The sequence below is a fragment of the Spea bombifrons genome, chromosome 4 (genome assembly GCF_027358695.1).
Source record: "Spea bombifrons isolate aSpeBom1 chromosome 4, aSpeBom1.2.pri, whole genome shotgun sequence".
Lineage (NCBI taxonomy): Eukaryota > Metazoa > Chordata > Amphibia > Anura > Pelobatidae > Spea > Spea bombifrons.
In genome coordinates, this window is record NC_071090.1 from 47024095 (window position 1) to 47039379 (window position 15285).

General features: G+C 38.6%; 1 protein-coding gene across 1 annotated transcript in view; it reads left to right on the top strand.

Moving 5' to 3' along the window:
• Positions 1–452: 452 nt before the first annotated feature.
• The window catches only part of LGR5 (leucine rich repeat containing G protein-coupled receptor 5), a 73433-nt gene continuing 58600 nt past the window's right edge, over positions 453–15285 (top strand). The window contains exon 1 of the mRNA XM_053465441.1: positions 453–857. Coding sequence (XP_053321416.1) covers positions 655–857 — 203 coding nt within the window. The 5' untranslated portion in view covers positions 453–654. The remainder of the gene's footprint in view (positions 858–15285) is intronic.

A 15285-nucleotide genomic window follows, 5' to 3' on the forward strand; every position in this document is an offset into this window, starting at 1 on the left:
TTTATGAATTTGTTTTATTATTTTAGAAGTACAATAACAAACCAAGTACCAGTAACCCCGGGCTTTTCCAAACAGCACCACAGGGGTTAAGTTACATGCTTATTTATTATAGTCATCTATGAAGCATATTAAACTTGCATGATACTTTCTAGTTTCTATTATGTGCATCATGGTCTATTCTCTTGGGTACCACATTGGGGTTTATTCCATGCAGTCTCGGTGTGATCGTCGATTTAAGTAATTGGGAATACGGATTCTATACACTGCGAACACCAGCCTCGTGGGGAAGCATCAGTGTTCCACAGCCGTGGATGCAGGACACGCGTGTTGATGGAGAAGTGCAGGGAGCGCTCGGCTCGCATTCAGTCCCCGTGACGTCACTAAGCGGGCAGTTCAGCCTTGGAGCGCTTTAAAGCGGCGTGAGATGCTCCAGCTTGCAAAGTAGACAGAAGGAGAGAGTGGGAGAGAGAGCTGCGTCTCGCAATCACAGCGCACCCGGACTCACAGCGAGTGAACACCCCTTCCTAACCCAGCCCCGAAACCCCATCGCCTCCCTATTTACCTTCTCTGCCTTAATCCCCCTGCGGGGCGATGCGCTGTACGCCTTGCTACTAGAGCGATACCTCCAGCGGGACCCAGGATCTGATCGGCACCATGGACACCTCCAGGACCAGACTGTTCGTGTGCTCGGTGCTGTGCAGCCTGCAGCTTGTTAGCGCGGCTAGACCGGGAAAGCAGCACCGGAGCTGCCCTGCCCCTTGCCAGTGCGAACAGGACGGTATGTTGCTGAGAGTGGACTGCTCGGACCGCGGGCTCGCTGCCCTGCCGGCGAACATCAGCATCTTCACGTCTTACCTGTAAGTGCCGACTCAGGGCTGGGCGGCGTGGGGCAACCTGCGGCCGGGGGTCTGAGACTGCATGCACCGGGTGTGAGTAGGTGGCAGGGGAGACACAGGAGGGGCATCTGTCTCTGTACCATATTTACGACCCTATAGGAGGCTGCCGGTGTGGGGTTGGTATAGAGCAAGCTCTGCATGGGTTAAACATGTAGTATGTATTTTCTTTGTAATGCACATGTTTCTTTGCCTGCATGCAACTTTTTTCTACACGGATAGCGAACCCAGCCCTGTCGAGGATAAAGAATTACCCCTTAGGTGTGGATGAGGGTTTCCTAAAAGAATAACAAAAAACTACACTAACTTTCTTTTTTGTCAATAAAAAGTACTTTGATGTGATGAAATATGATCACATTGAGTGAAGCAAAACAATCTTAGATATAGGTTAAGCTTTTAGAAGCACTCATGACATCATAGTGTTGGTCTGAAGTTGCAAGAAATGCACCATTAACCATTTACGTGCTAGAGGGCTCACACTTTTTGAAGAGTTAGCTCTGCTTCTCTTATTATATTTAAGGGAAAACATAATCATTTGAGGCACTTGCACCATTATCTCTTTGCAGAAGACCTGTGTGTTTTTTTGCTTTGCCATTATAGTATCCTAGGCATAAACCTTTAATGAAACCTATAATGAATACCATTAAATGGCTTATACCATTGTCAGTGTCACCGTAGACCTGACACGTGGTGATAACTGGAGGAAAGTTTAAAGAATACACATTTTTATGACTGTAGGTAAAATCATGTCCCCACTCGAGCAGATGTTTCCCAGAAAGCATCCCAAATTCTGGACAGCGATATTTGGCATTAACACCAAAGGCATAATTGTAAATCAAGAGGGCATATTTACAACCCAACAGCTGTACCCACTATAAGTCAGGGATCACAGACCATAACCAGGAGTCGAGAATCAGAGTAAAGTAGGGATTAGGCACTCAAGTTTGGGAGCAGGATTGTTATAAATCACTTCTCTTGGACCATACCTTGTGTAAATCAGGGGTCAGTCACTGAGATCAGAAGAAGACCATCCTCTGAGAATCCGTAAGACAAATTAATTACGCACATAAAATATAAGAAAGTATGTGTAAAATATCTGCCGTTTCAGATAAATGATTGTGTCCTTGTCTATCAGTGATCTGTTATGTGAATGTTAGAAGAACCCATTGTGTTTTGGTATGAATATATCTATGCCATTTAGATAAAGCGATGGTTTATACTCAAGCTATGCCCATATTGTTTTTTTACTGTATGAAGTCACAATTAGATCAGTTACAATATTACATAAGGGTTTCATAAACAGTGTCCTCCTGTGCAATTATTTAGACTGTGGGTCTTTCTCCAACATTATGATTAAATGATACATCTTACAAAATATTTATGATGTTTAAGTGACTTTCGCCACTAACTTTCTATGGTTATACTTTTTATTAGTATTTTTCCAATTTAGCACACATCATTTAATAGAAAGTGCGCTTGATTTTTTTCAATGATAACTTATTTTGAGCAAGAATTAAGGAAACAGTATCATCAGAAATGCGTGACGTATGCGGGTTATTCATACTGAACAGTGGAAGGATGGGGAGATTATATTCACATATATCGGTCGGGGTTAATAATAGTTTCAAATCATCTGTCAAGTTCTCTAACGCTTTACTTTAGTGCATTCACTGACAGTAAGGGTTAAACTACATTGAGACAAAAAAGAGAGACCGTAATGGTGTTTACTTTTATGAATGTTGATCTAACTTGAAATTTCACGAACAGCAATACAGTCTCTCCTTGGCAGGGTTATTAAAAGTGAGGCAAGAGGAAATGTTGATTAGAGCTGCAAAACTTTTTATCTGTACCTTTGGTTTATGGAACAAGGCTTTGAACTGTGGAAGTAATCTTTAACTGGTGTAGGAAAACAAAGGATAAAATTCACGTTTGGGCTGTAAATCCCATGGGAAATAATCAGCCTTTTATAAGAGTTACTGAACAGTTTATAAACCCCAGCTTGGACTACCAAATAGACCATGGGACATATACGTTTAGTGGTCCGCAGGGGTACGATGGCTGAAAATAGTTTAAGAAACACACGTTTTGTGTGTTTTGGCTCTCCAGCTACAGTCACGTGTTTTTTTGTGAGTTTGTTTAAGTTTCTAGTAGAACCATTCCAGTAATTGGTGACTATAGTTTAAAATAGTGAATATGCTAAGTGTTTGATCTAATTTTTAGTATAAGTCGTTATATATGTATCCACAAACAGATATCAGTTTTGTACAAGGGATACAGAGCCAGAAACGGCACACAAGATCACAAGAGCTATCGAGAAATAATCAAATACTTATATTTTTAATTATTATTAAGTTCTACCTGATTGTTCATAAGACAATGAAAAATCTTATGTCATAGTGTTACATATCTGTGATGATCAGCTTTAGTGTTGACAGTAATAAAAGGGATTTTATGGAATAGTAAGTAAGGGAGTACGTTATAATATGAGTTTTTGGTAAAAGGTAGCAAAACTATGCATGGAACTGGATCCAGCTGAGCCACTCACCATATACCCCAGCATCCCTATACCTCGTATAAACTCCGTTATTGAGAATTATTGCTTAAAACAGAAAGATCAAATTGCTGTCTCTGTCTGTTTCGATATGACTCGTGTTTGCATACTATTGTAACCCCTTAAGGACAATGGGCTGTCCCTAAACCCATTGAAAACAATGCATTTTGAGGGGCTTTGTCATTAAGGGGTTAAAACACTATGGCGTCTGTCGGTGGCATACAAAAATAATGATTGATAAATAAAGTCAGAAGAAGAAGACATTATATTCAAAATCAACGTTTAGTTTCTATTTTGTATTTTGTTCCACATGGGTGTGGACCGCTTTCCCAAATGAAGACCACGACTATCCGCAACTGTGGATATTGCATTGTAAAAGTTTGCTTTAGCTCATTACCTGTGATTTCTACAAAATATTCCTAAGAAATATCACTAATCTCGTTAAAAATATTATTGTTTCTTCTAACAATTGTTTTGTTAACTTTTGACATAATGCGAGTGCTTGATAAAAATAATTTCTTTTTAAAGGAGGTTTCGCCATTTGGATTGGCCATTGTATTTTGTTACACGATGCAGTACCTGAGGTGTGAGCATGCGCGCTAGTTAGGCCAAAGCAGCACCCTATGCTAGCTTGTGCTAGTTCGCAGAACACACAGAGCCCATGGCTTCATTTGTTTCCTACTCTCTATGCCGGGATGAAGTCACTCGGAGGTGTAGTCAGACTTTTCAGCTCCTGTGTATGTGTGGTCGTACACGGCATCCTATTTTAATGTTGCGTGTTTGTTTTGATTCTCTAATCCTGCCGTTCTGTATTCTTTTGTGAAGAACTTTGAAACCTCCAGATGCCCTGACATGCTGTTTACGTAGATTTGTTTAATTTCGGAGCGGTTTCAATGGCTTTTCCTCACATGAGGTGCTCCGAAGGCTGGGAGACATTATCTATAAACCCAAAATGGTCTGTGTAAATAGGATACTTTTGTCTTCTATTGTGTATTTAGATCAAAGCTTTTTTTTTACGTCCACTCGGGTGTCAGTTTAAACGCTCTACATTACTATTAAATATCGCACAATGGACGCAATCACAATTGGCCCACTACCTTCACCGAATAAATGCTACCTGTGTAACCGTGTGCAGGGACATAATAGGTTCCATGTATGTGTGCCGCGCTGTCACGGACATTTTGAAAGCTTATAACGTGCCCAAATTAATATTTGGTGCCTGAGGCGTTTCGCGAGAAATGGATTTGCCAAAGATCACAAGGAACTGACACTGGGATTTGAACGCTTGCTTCAAAGGAAACTATGTTACCACCAGACGGGTCCTTTTCACATCTCGGCATTGCATTATGTGATTGCCAGAGAACTCCTTGCTGGAGCTTCTGGCCCACATAGCTCTTTTGTGTGAGAAAGAACAGCCTGTTGATTTTCGTGTTTTAATTACGTTAATTTCCAAACAAACATTGCTTCTTTTCACTTATTTTGGGAAAGTGACGCTGTTCAGAATCAGTTTTTCCGAAATATTCTGTTCCCGTTTCTTGGAAAAACAAAAATGTAGCTGTGCTCCTTAGAATGTTGCACCAAACCCATGTGTGGACAAACCTTCGTGGCAGGAATGGAATGTGACAGTCCAAATACTTGGGAGAATGGTGTGACTTTCAGGACAGTCATTGCAATAAACAGTTAAAGGGGCAGGTATCTTAAACTCTTGCCTGCCAGAGTAGAAGAGCTAGAGCAACTTAACCCATTCAGGGCTCCTGGTATATCATTATATAAAATACCCATTTTAAAGTCACAGCGGGTCAGGTGTCTACTGACAACTTGAAGAATGATCATATTTCCTCTTCATGGAGCAGTCGGTAATTGATACTGCAAGTACGGATCCAGAAACCCTGCAGACCAGCTTAAAATGCCCTGAAAGGGCTAAACAATATGCACACACAAATATTACTTTTAATTGCTTATATATATATATATATGATATATATATATAGAGAGAGATCATACTTGCCTATAGTGTTTTTAATTGTAAAGTTATAATATGATTTTATTATGTTGAGCAAATTACTTCCTCCAATTCTGATTAGAACTGAATAGGATTAATTAGGTATAACATTAGTGATATGTGATCTCGGTTCAGACTGTTAAGTTAGTAGTGTAAATGCGATAGCTTTTATGCCTCATCCATAACTTTTTGCAAACTCCTTTATTCTTTGACTAAAGACGCAGATTGCTTTTTTTTTTTCTAGTGAAGTATGCCGCTGGCACTATTGTGTTTCCCGTTCTGTCAATGTTCGTAGTAAGTTCAGTTGCATAATCATTTACTTTGTAGTATTTTCATGTACCTATTAAGAGTAAGTAGAGGCAGTGCACGGTTAATCATCATACTGCTAGAGGCAGAGATCGTTGTTAATGAATGACAGTTTATTGTTCTGTATAAAGCAGATTTTTTTTAATGTCGTCTGCAGGAGAATAGTAGAGTATTTTTTCTGTCTGCTCCACGTGCTTTGGAGACACTTTGGTAATGGCATGAACGTGTTGAATGTTTGAAATATATTAAACGTATGTGTGGTGACCTTGATCTTGAAGAATGTCACCCAGGACCCTGAATCAAAATGAGCAACAACATGATTATATAACTAAGATGAAGCTTGTTTTATCTTTTATTTTAATTATCAGTAATATTATTGTGCGCAGCTAAGTGAAATATGTGCACAAAAAATCAACGCATTTGTCTACAATGCGTCGGGGGGGCTACGTCATGTGCATTGACCATCCATTCATAGTTTCTGATGGACTCTACGTAAGGTCATACAGCAGGTGGAATCTAAGAACATGGATTAAAAGTAAGGGTGCTTCCTAGCTGGTGTATTACATGGAAGTCATAAAATAACTTGTATCAGATAAGATTGAAAAAATACCTTGACTTTATTAAACAAAAATGGTACTTATAAATAAATGGTACACTAATCTGGGGATTACTCATTTAAAGGAATGTAGACTTGTTTTGGAAATAAAGATATTTTGACCATGGCACTTGTTCATCACATTTCCACTAAATCTTAGCAACTCAGCAAAGATGAATATGATTTTATTGATCGGCAAACTCTATAGCAATATAATGCCAGCTTCACTTTAGTCACTTGATAGTTGATGGTTAGTTGAGTGTATTTACTGAGGTCCCAAGTCTCCTTGACGGGCTCAAGAATATCCGTAACGCATGCTCTCCCACTCTTACTCTCTCTCACACACACTTCTCTGACGACCACTTCCGTGTCCCTGTCTACTTTTCTGCAGCTCCGCTCCTTCTCTTGCCTCTTTTTGTTCTTCTTTCTTCATCTGCTTCTCCCCTGTATCTGCTTCATTAAAAAGACCTCCCAGAGTGCTCCCTTAAACATGGATGTCCTCGTGTGGCACTCTGTGAATCTGCCCTTTTGCAGAACTACTCCAAGAGGCCAGAAAATTGCAAATGGATCTGCACCTCTCTTTCTCTGTGAAACTGTCTGCATTATTCTGGCCTCTCAAAGTACTTCCGCAAAAGGGCAGAACCACAGAACGCCCCATAGGCACAGCCTCTCTCCTGTTCCTCCAATCGAGGAAGAAGTTGTGCGCGGAGGCTTGGTTAACGGAGCTGATATCGTGGAGAAGCGGACAAAGAAAGACGAAATAAGAACTAAAAGAGGCAAAAGAAGAAGAGGCTGTGAAAAATGCAACAGGGACACCAAAGCGGTTGGCAGAGAAAGTAGGGAGACATTGAGAGAGAGTGTGAGAGAGTGTTGGTAAGAGTGAGTGAGAGTGTAAAGAGTGAGTATTTCCGGCTTCTGGGATTTCTGACCCCCTTCAAATCTCCTCTAAGACCCTTTTCAAAACTTGAGACCTCTGTATTTACATATGCAAATGCATAAAATGTATATGTATATGTATACCTTTCTGTATAGGATATTAGTGATGATCTCTGGAGGCATCAAATATCACTAATCTGAAATAGACCGCAGGTGCATAGAGCACAGGAAGTCTCAAATAACAGCTTAGGCTATTCACCAAAGTCTCCAGGCTACAAAACTAATTACAGGTCCCGAACTTGAAAACTCTTCAGGTTTTCCAAGCAGTTTTTTCCAAAATATTGTTAATGGTGAACTGAAAATATATATCTTGCAAAAATGTGCTAGTTCATATTCACTGTGTAGGCATATGTAGAACGATATTATAGTTGACATACCTACAAATAGCTGCTGATTTCCAGAAATCAGTATATGCTGCTCATGGTCATGGTATTGTGTTGCTCCTTTAAACGTTTGCATGACAAAAGCATCTTCAAATCTGTTATGGGGCATGAAGTGCGGAGGACAATTGTCCTGGCATAGGGAGCCTACTCCCAGCTGTGAACGCGTGCACCAAGCTGACCTCTTCAGTCTACATGCCAGGCTAGATTAGGCTTTCCTGAAGTGTTCCCTTATTAACCTAGCTTTTATCAAACCTCTGTTCTCTGATGAACGCAGTGCTTTTCAAGTCTTTCTCCCCTTCTCTGTGATGAAGGTGATGCCTTCCGCTTAGGACCTGGAGGTTTGCATTAATAAAATTACAAATATATTTTGAAAAACTTACGTTGCTTCTCATGGCAATTAAATCTGATTGGCAATCTTAGTGTGAATTTCAAAACTGTAAATGTGAATTTAAAAGCAATTTTCAGAAGAAAATGCTTTGATATAGCGTATAGACGGCCTGATGCCTCTGCCTAGAACATGTTAGACAGTTGTTCTTACCTTGTCTGCTAAGTGTAACACTTTTGTCAATCCTATGACTGTTAGATGCCCTAAACCTTTCCTAGAAATAATACTTTAATCATGTAACATTTTGCATGATTCATATATTTTTCTGGAAATGCTTAATTGACATGTGACATTAAAGCAGACAATGTTAGGCTGTTTCCATAGAAAAAAAAGGTTCTCAACTATTTATGTGTTGTTGTTATGCGATTTAAACTTCAGAGAATAGGATAAACTGGCAAATTAACAAAGATTTGCCTTACATTTCAGGCAGTGCAGTTATTGTTTCGTCTACGTGGAACAGCCCCTTAAAGATAATCACAGATATTGTTTTAGTGGCAAGTATTATATTTGATATCTTTAGGGCTCTAGAACGCGATGATAAACTGATGTCAACCAAATATTGTGAGCTCCTAGAAAAGGGGGATATTAAGGAGAGGGACGTGGAACGAAGGAATTTTTGGCAAAAAGGGACTTGAGAGGTATAGTGTATTTGAAATGTATTTAAAATCTGGCATGTGTACGGCTCTCATTTTCCACTGGTGTCGTATACAGGTTTTGCATCTTTGGAATACAGGTTTGTGTTTTCGCATGAAGAATTACATATTTTGTTCACTGCACCTTCATTTTCCACTGGGCAAGGTAATTTGACATGTAAAGGGAATATTTTTAAGTATAGGGACATTGCAGAAAAATAGTAATTTTCGGTACAAAAATAAATTCACAAATACTATAATTTATCTCCAAATATAACCATCATCACATGGCGTTGGCTGCTTTTGCTACTTTTTTCAGTCTTCTGCTCTCTAGCAAAAATGTTTTTTTTTGTGATTACTGGGAAAATAAAAGTGGGTTCCTCCTACATGTCTAGTTGTAAACAGTACTATAAGACTAACATACTCTATTAAGGTTTATTCACCAAAAAGAGTACTTGCAGGTGGTCAACTCGCTGACCTCACTATGCACTATAAAGGACCAACCTCCGTGACCTTTTAACAATCACTATTCTGGCACTGAACAACGCATTTGGTTAATATAGGGGCAATTTAGCTTGTGCTGAAAACCAGGGGTCTTCTCTTTATAATACATAATGAAAATGTTCATCTATCATGCACCATTTAGTGAATATACTTCTAAAGCTCACAATATCAGTTCTGCGTAGTCTGTTGCTCAATGAGAGAAGCACCTTGCCCATCCAATATGGGGCTCACGGTTCTAGTAGTATAGGCTAAGCATGTATCTTAGTACTTTTGCGCAGAACACCCAGTACGATAATATATAGACACTGTAGTTCGCATGCAATTATATTGCATCAGACTGAGATGCTTTACATTTGTTAACAAAATACCTCCGTCATTGTTTGACATCAGTTTTGTGCTCCTATTTTTTAAAACTAGAATACACATATTCTGCAAACATCAACCTTGTGTATATGGACTGGTTAGCCATTAGGAACGTTATAACAGTCCGCACTTCAGCTATGATGGGGCCCCATGTATGTATTTTAAAGCTGACGTGTTTGAAGGAAGGCAGGAATAAGAATGCCAATACAGCTGAGTGACACATTATTATACAAATCTGGAACAAAAGCCACAGAGGTTAAATAAGTCCACCTTACTTGCACGCATTTCACAAGAGCAAATCAAGATTTCAAGGCAATGAGGTCAAAGAGACAAATGTCATGGTGACCAGAAGAAAGGGAAATCTTAGCGTTTGTGAAATGTGATTCCGACACCCTCTTGTTCATGTATACGTTATATGGAATAACCGTATGACAAATTCAGAGCAGAGTTCTAATACACTTATTTGCAACATTTCTGGATGTATCAAGATACTTATAATGTATAATCCCTGATAACTATAGACACTATAGGTGACAATTGGGAATAGTAGTAGATCCTGCCTGTTGAGCATTTTATTGGGTAACAGAGACCAGCAGTAGAACTGTTAGCGTACCATTAGACCTTTTTTAATAAACATGTTTTTTCTTTTAAACGTAATGGTAGGGTATTTGGAACAATTAATAAGTGTGTGGAACAATTTCCTAAAGATGTCATAACAGGAATTAGGGGAAGGAATCTTGCAATGAAATCATTGGGAGCAGCTTCAACCACAAAATCTGTTTCCAACTGCCTTGATAGTAAAAACTAGGAAAACATGCAGAGTAAATGTGTCCGTGTGTCCAAATCCAAAACCTCATTAGGTCAGGGCACTTATTGATCTTACATAATCACCTTTATTCTGTATAATAATAATCAGCCATAATATTCACAAAAGTAGTTTTGTATATTTATAAGAAGATATATATATATATATATATATATATATCTTCTTATGTATATATTGGATATGATGTTTTCTCTGTAACATGGTATATTACAAATTATTCTCTGTAATGGTGCTGGGGAAAACAAATTAGCTAAAATCATTCTTAAATATAATAATATCACCCTTAAAGTATTCAAAGCATTGATATACCTGGCTTTTTCTTCTCATAAAATGCTGACCGCTTGGGAAATTACTGTTGCCGCACCCTGTCATATGTGATGGCTGTGTAAACCTGTTTATACAGATTAGCGATCTGCATCAAATTTTCTTGGCTGTTAAATAGTGGAAAAATACTTCAATTGAAAACATATTGCCATGGACCGCCATCATATTTCCCTAAATAGGAACTGAGACATAAGCCAGACATATTGTTCGGTTCCCAAGTTGGTGTTAACATACAATTACAAAAACATGAGAAAACAAGCATAGCCTGTGTGGTCCTTTTCATCTTCTCTTGAGGGTCAGACTCAAAAGTTAACAATGGATCAACAGGTGACATAAGCAAGGACAGAAGACATGACATGAGCCGGTTATATCACCAAAGTGGTCAAAGCCTAGAGACAATCAGAGCAGTGTTACATTCATTGTCTCTGATGAAATGAGGGTCAAATGTGTCTGTCTGGATTTTATTTGAAATAGCCTTTTTTTACATTTCTTTTTTTTTTATATTTATTTTTGAGATTTATTTGGATGGCAGATGTTATAATTCAGTTAAATGTTATCCAAGAGAACAGATTATTTATTAGAAACTGCTATTATTTGCATTCTGCGAGAAAGCTGTTTGGTTCACACGCAAAAAGTACAATGAGTTTAATGACATTCTAAATACAGACATTTTTATGAAGTGAGGACATCACATTTTAAATACATAGACATTAATATGAAGTTAGTCCATCTTTTGCAGCTATAACAGCTTCCACTAATCTGGGCTTTCCACAAGATTTTGAAGTGTTTCTGTGAGAAAATACATAGTTGGATGAGTTTGGTGTGGAAGAACTCGACTGGCCTGCACACTGCCCTGACCTCAACCTCATCAAACACCTTTGGGATGAACTGGATTGGAGATCATGAGTAAAGGCCTTCTCATCCAACATCAATGACCTCACAAAAACTCTACTGGATGAATGAGCAAAACTTCCTACAGAAACACTCCAAAATGCTGTTATAGCTGCAAGGGGGGGGGGCAACTTCATAATAATGTCTGTATTAAGAATGTCATTAAAGTCCCCGTAGTCTGGTTTCCCATTATTAAGTATGCCAAAGTGTGTGTGTTATGTACCTGAGAGCTGTCTAGTTAGACTCAATGCGCTAAATGATATGGGAGAATACATAATAAAAGGGAAATTAGATGAAGACAATGTATTTGGAAACTTTTCCAGTCTTTGTCCAAATCTTACCTTGTCTCTGCAACCTTTTCTGATGGACAATATAGAAACATATAATTTGAGAGCAGATGAGAACCATTTGGGCCATCTGGTCTGTCCATTTTCTTGAAGAAATGATAAGGTCTTAATCAGTCCTTGATCTAGTCTTAGATTCAGGTTAGACCTATGCATATCCCATGCATATTAAAAAGCCCCCACTGTATTAGCCTCTACCACATCTGATGGGAGATTTACCTACTACCATCTCAGTAAAGTAAAACTGTCTTACATTACATCTAAACCTCTGACCCTCTAGTTTTAGACTATGACCTCTTGTTCTAACAATACTTTGAAACTTTTTGCATTTGCCCTGTGAGCTCCTGTGTCATGAACACTTACATGGTAATCCAGCACTTGAGTTCTTGATGGTGAGGTTGATGTGTAGCTCCACTCACTCCTCATCCACTTCTACCTATGTCCCACTCATGTTATTTGCTACAAGTAAACCACAACAGTTGCTGAGACTTGAGAATGCCCTATAGGTTGGTACTGGGGAAACGACCTTGATAATCAGTTTAGCATATAGGTGTGCAAATTGAACTCTGCCCTATGGGTGTCTGTATTGACTATTAACTTATTGGCATTTACTTGATGCACTCCTATAATTCTTTACGGGAACAATGGGAACTGGAAATATAGTTTTCATACAACCCTTTGGGTCTGTCTGGTGGACTATTCCTCTCTAACTTTGAATGAATATTCCTTATATGACATCATAGTCTTGAAAGAAGCAGTTGATGGTTTAGTCCTTAGTATAACTAATTGATAGATAGTGATGTTACGGATTTATAGGAAATTGTGTTTTTATGTGTGTATTGACCTATAATATATCTTTTTTAGTTGTTTTTTTGGGGGTTGTTTTTGGGACATGAGACTTTGAAAACAACATCCTACCGTTTACTGAAAAATCATTATTATTTTCTGAAACTGGATTGAAGAGATGACTAAACTTGCAGACAACCTGATCTATATAGGTATACACCATTACATCGTATTTAAATGGCAATAGCAATTTAAAAGAATAGAATATCCCATACAATGATTGCATATAGAATTAGGCCTTCCTTTGAATCAATTAGTTACCCTCAGTGTAAGGTTTCCTGAGTACATTACCGAGGGCCATTTAGGATAGATTTTATCAAAGGACTATAGATGTCTGGTGAGCACCTGGATTTTCTTTCCATCCTTAAACACATTTCACTAATAGCATACCTGCCTAAAACACTGCTAGCCAGTAAAAAAATATCCAATGTTAATGCAATGTTAATCAACCATAAGAAAACAAATCTTAACCAGTCTTTTATTTCCCAAAAACATACATCAATGAAAGTATCGGTCATACCTTAAAACGCCAGCTTTTAATAATAACTCATGCATATACAGAAGGTTATTTTTCTTTCTCCGCCTTGCATAAATGGCCAAGTCAATGTATCTATGCTTAGCTTTTCTGATATTAGCTGTGTCGCATAGGGCTAGAAGCCTAGCTGTCACTTGTAGGCTCAGCAAATTCTTAAAGACTTTTAACAAAATTTGCCAAGTTCATTAATTTGTACAAACGTCCAAAAATGAAGGATCCCACAAAGCAAACAAAAACACAGCAGAGGGCTCCAAATTTTTGTTTCCATTTTGTTGTTTCTTCACGCTCTCTCACACTCTCTGTGTCTTTTCCTCCAAGCGCTTCTGTGTCCCCTTTTCCACCGCTCCACTTATTCTCCACTTGCCTCTTCTTGTTCTTCTGTCTCATTTCTCCTTTCTTGTTCCATTTCTCCCTGCTAACCACTACGTTAACCTGGCCTCCTGGAGCGCTTCCGCAAAAGGGGGAGCCTTGTTGCACACCAGGGGCCCCCAATTGTGGAAATGGGGAGAGGCTGCCCCAAGGTATGCACCACGACTGCCCTTTTGTGAAATTGCTCATAGAGGCCAGAATGATGCAAACAAATTTGCAGAGAAAATGGGTGCAAAAACGCTGTCTCCGAGGATGTGTAATTCTGGCCTGGTGTAGTACTTACGCAAAACGGTGATGCCATAATATACACCATGGGGAGAGCCTCTCCCCCATTTCTCCAATCAGCAGAGTGGATGTGTGCGTTGGCTCAACCCTTTTTGAGAACCACTCATGGAGTCCTGGATAATGCAGGAGATAATGGGGAGAAGCAGACCGAGAAAGAAGACACAAGATGTGAAGTACAAGACATGGGAATAATGTAGCCTTTAAAAGAAAAATGTTTCTCTTTACTTCAAATGTAAGACTTTTCCATTAACTAAATGAATCCATGCAATTTTATTTTTCCAAAAAATAGCGGATACTTCAACCTCACTTATTACATAACATTACATTAGCGTGCTGCATACAGAAAATGAACCTTATGTATCAATCGTATTGGACAATTTGCATTGCACAATGAATTTCACATTAAAGCACCCATCAAATGTCTAAACCTCTTATTCAATGCGACCATTTTTTTTTAAAAAAAAGAAGGATTTTCTTTTTTCGCTCCATCATCCGCGCCACTTTTTCTCCGTGGCTGTTATTATTTATATTTTTGACAGTTATTCAGAGTGATTTCATTTGTTTTTTCGTTTCGCATACTCTGCAGGTAGCCTCAGATGTCCGCTCAGTTTGTTAACATTAAATCAACAAGCAGAGCTTCTAAGCGTCTGACTGTGGCTAGAGTAATGGATTTTGGCAGCCCTTGTACGAGGAGCAACGTAACCTCTTGCTGAGAAAAGCTAGCAGGCTTGACTAATTCTCAGCTTTGCTAACATCGTAACTTTATTTTCTGCTTTTAAGTTGAACTACACAGCGGACCGGATATTATTTATGTATGCATAAATAAATGTATCCTATTAAGAGTATTATTTCCATCACATGAACCAGGCCGTCGGAATACAAGTGGCTTTTTGGCGTATTGTGGCTCTTATTGCCCAGTATGTTCAGTAACTGTGCCTTTATTTTCTTTGAAGTAATATAAAATTTTTAATATTATTGTAGCTTCTGTGACTAGACTAGGTATGTGTTTAAAAAAGCAAAGCTTCACTGGAAACTTTATTTTTAATAGGAATACTTATATAACTTTTGGGAGGCAGCTGTATACACGCATGCATGTATGTACTTAATTTATAAAATAATAGTCATACAATAAGTAAATACTACACGATTGTATACTTTTTCCCCCCAAAATAATTTTAATATTCGTTATCCAAATGAAAAGAACAAGGCCCTTTAAGCATTCATTACTCCTGAAATACACAGAACTTTTAACCCCTTCTCAGAATTATTTATTTCAATCAGAAACCAGCAGAAGCAAGTGGGTAGTTGTGAAAGG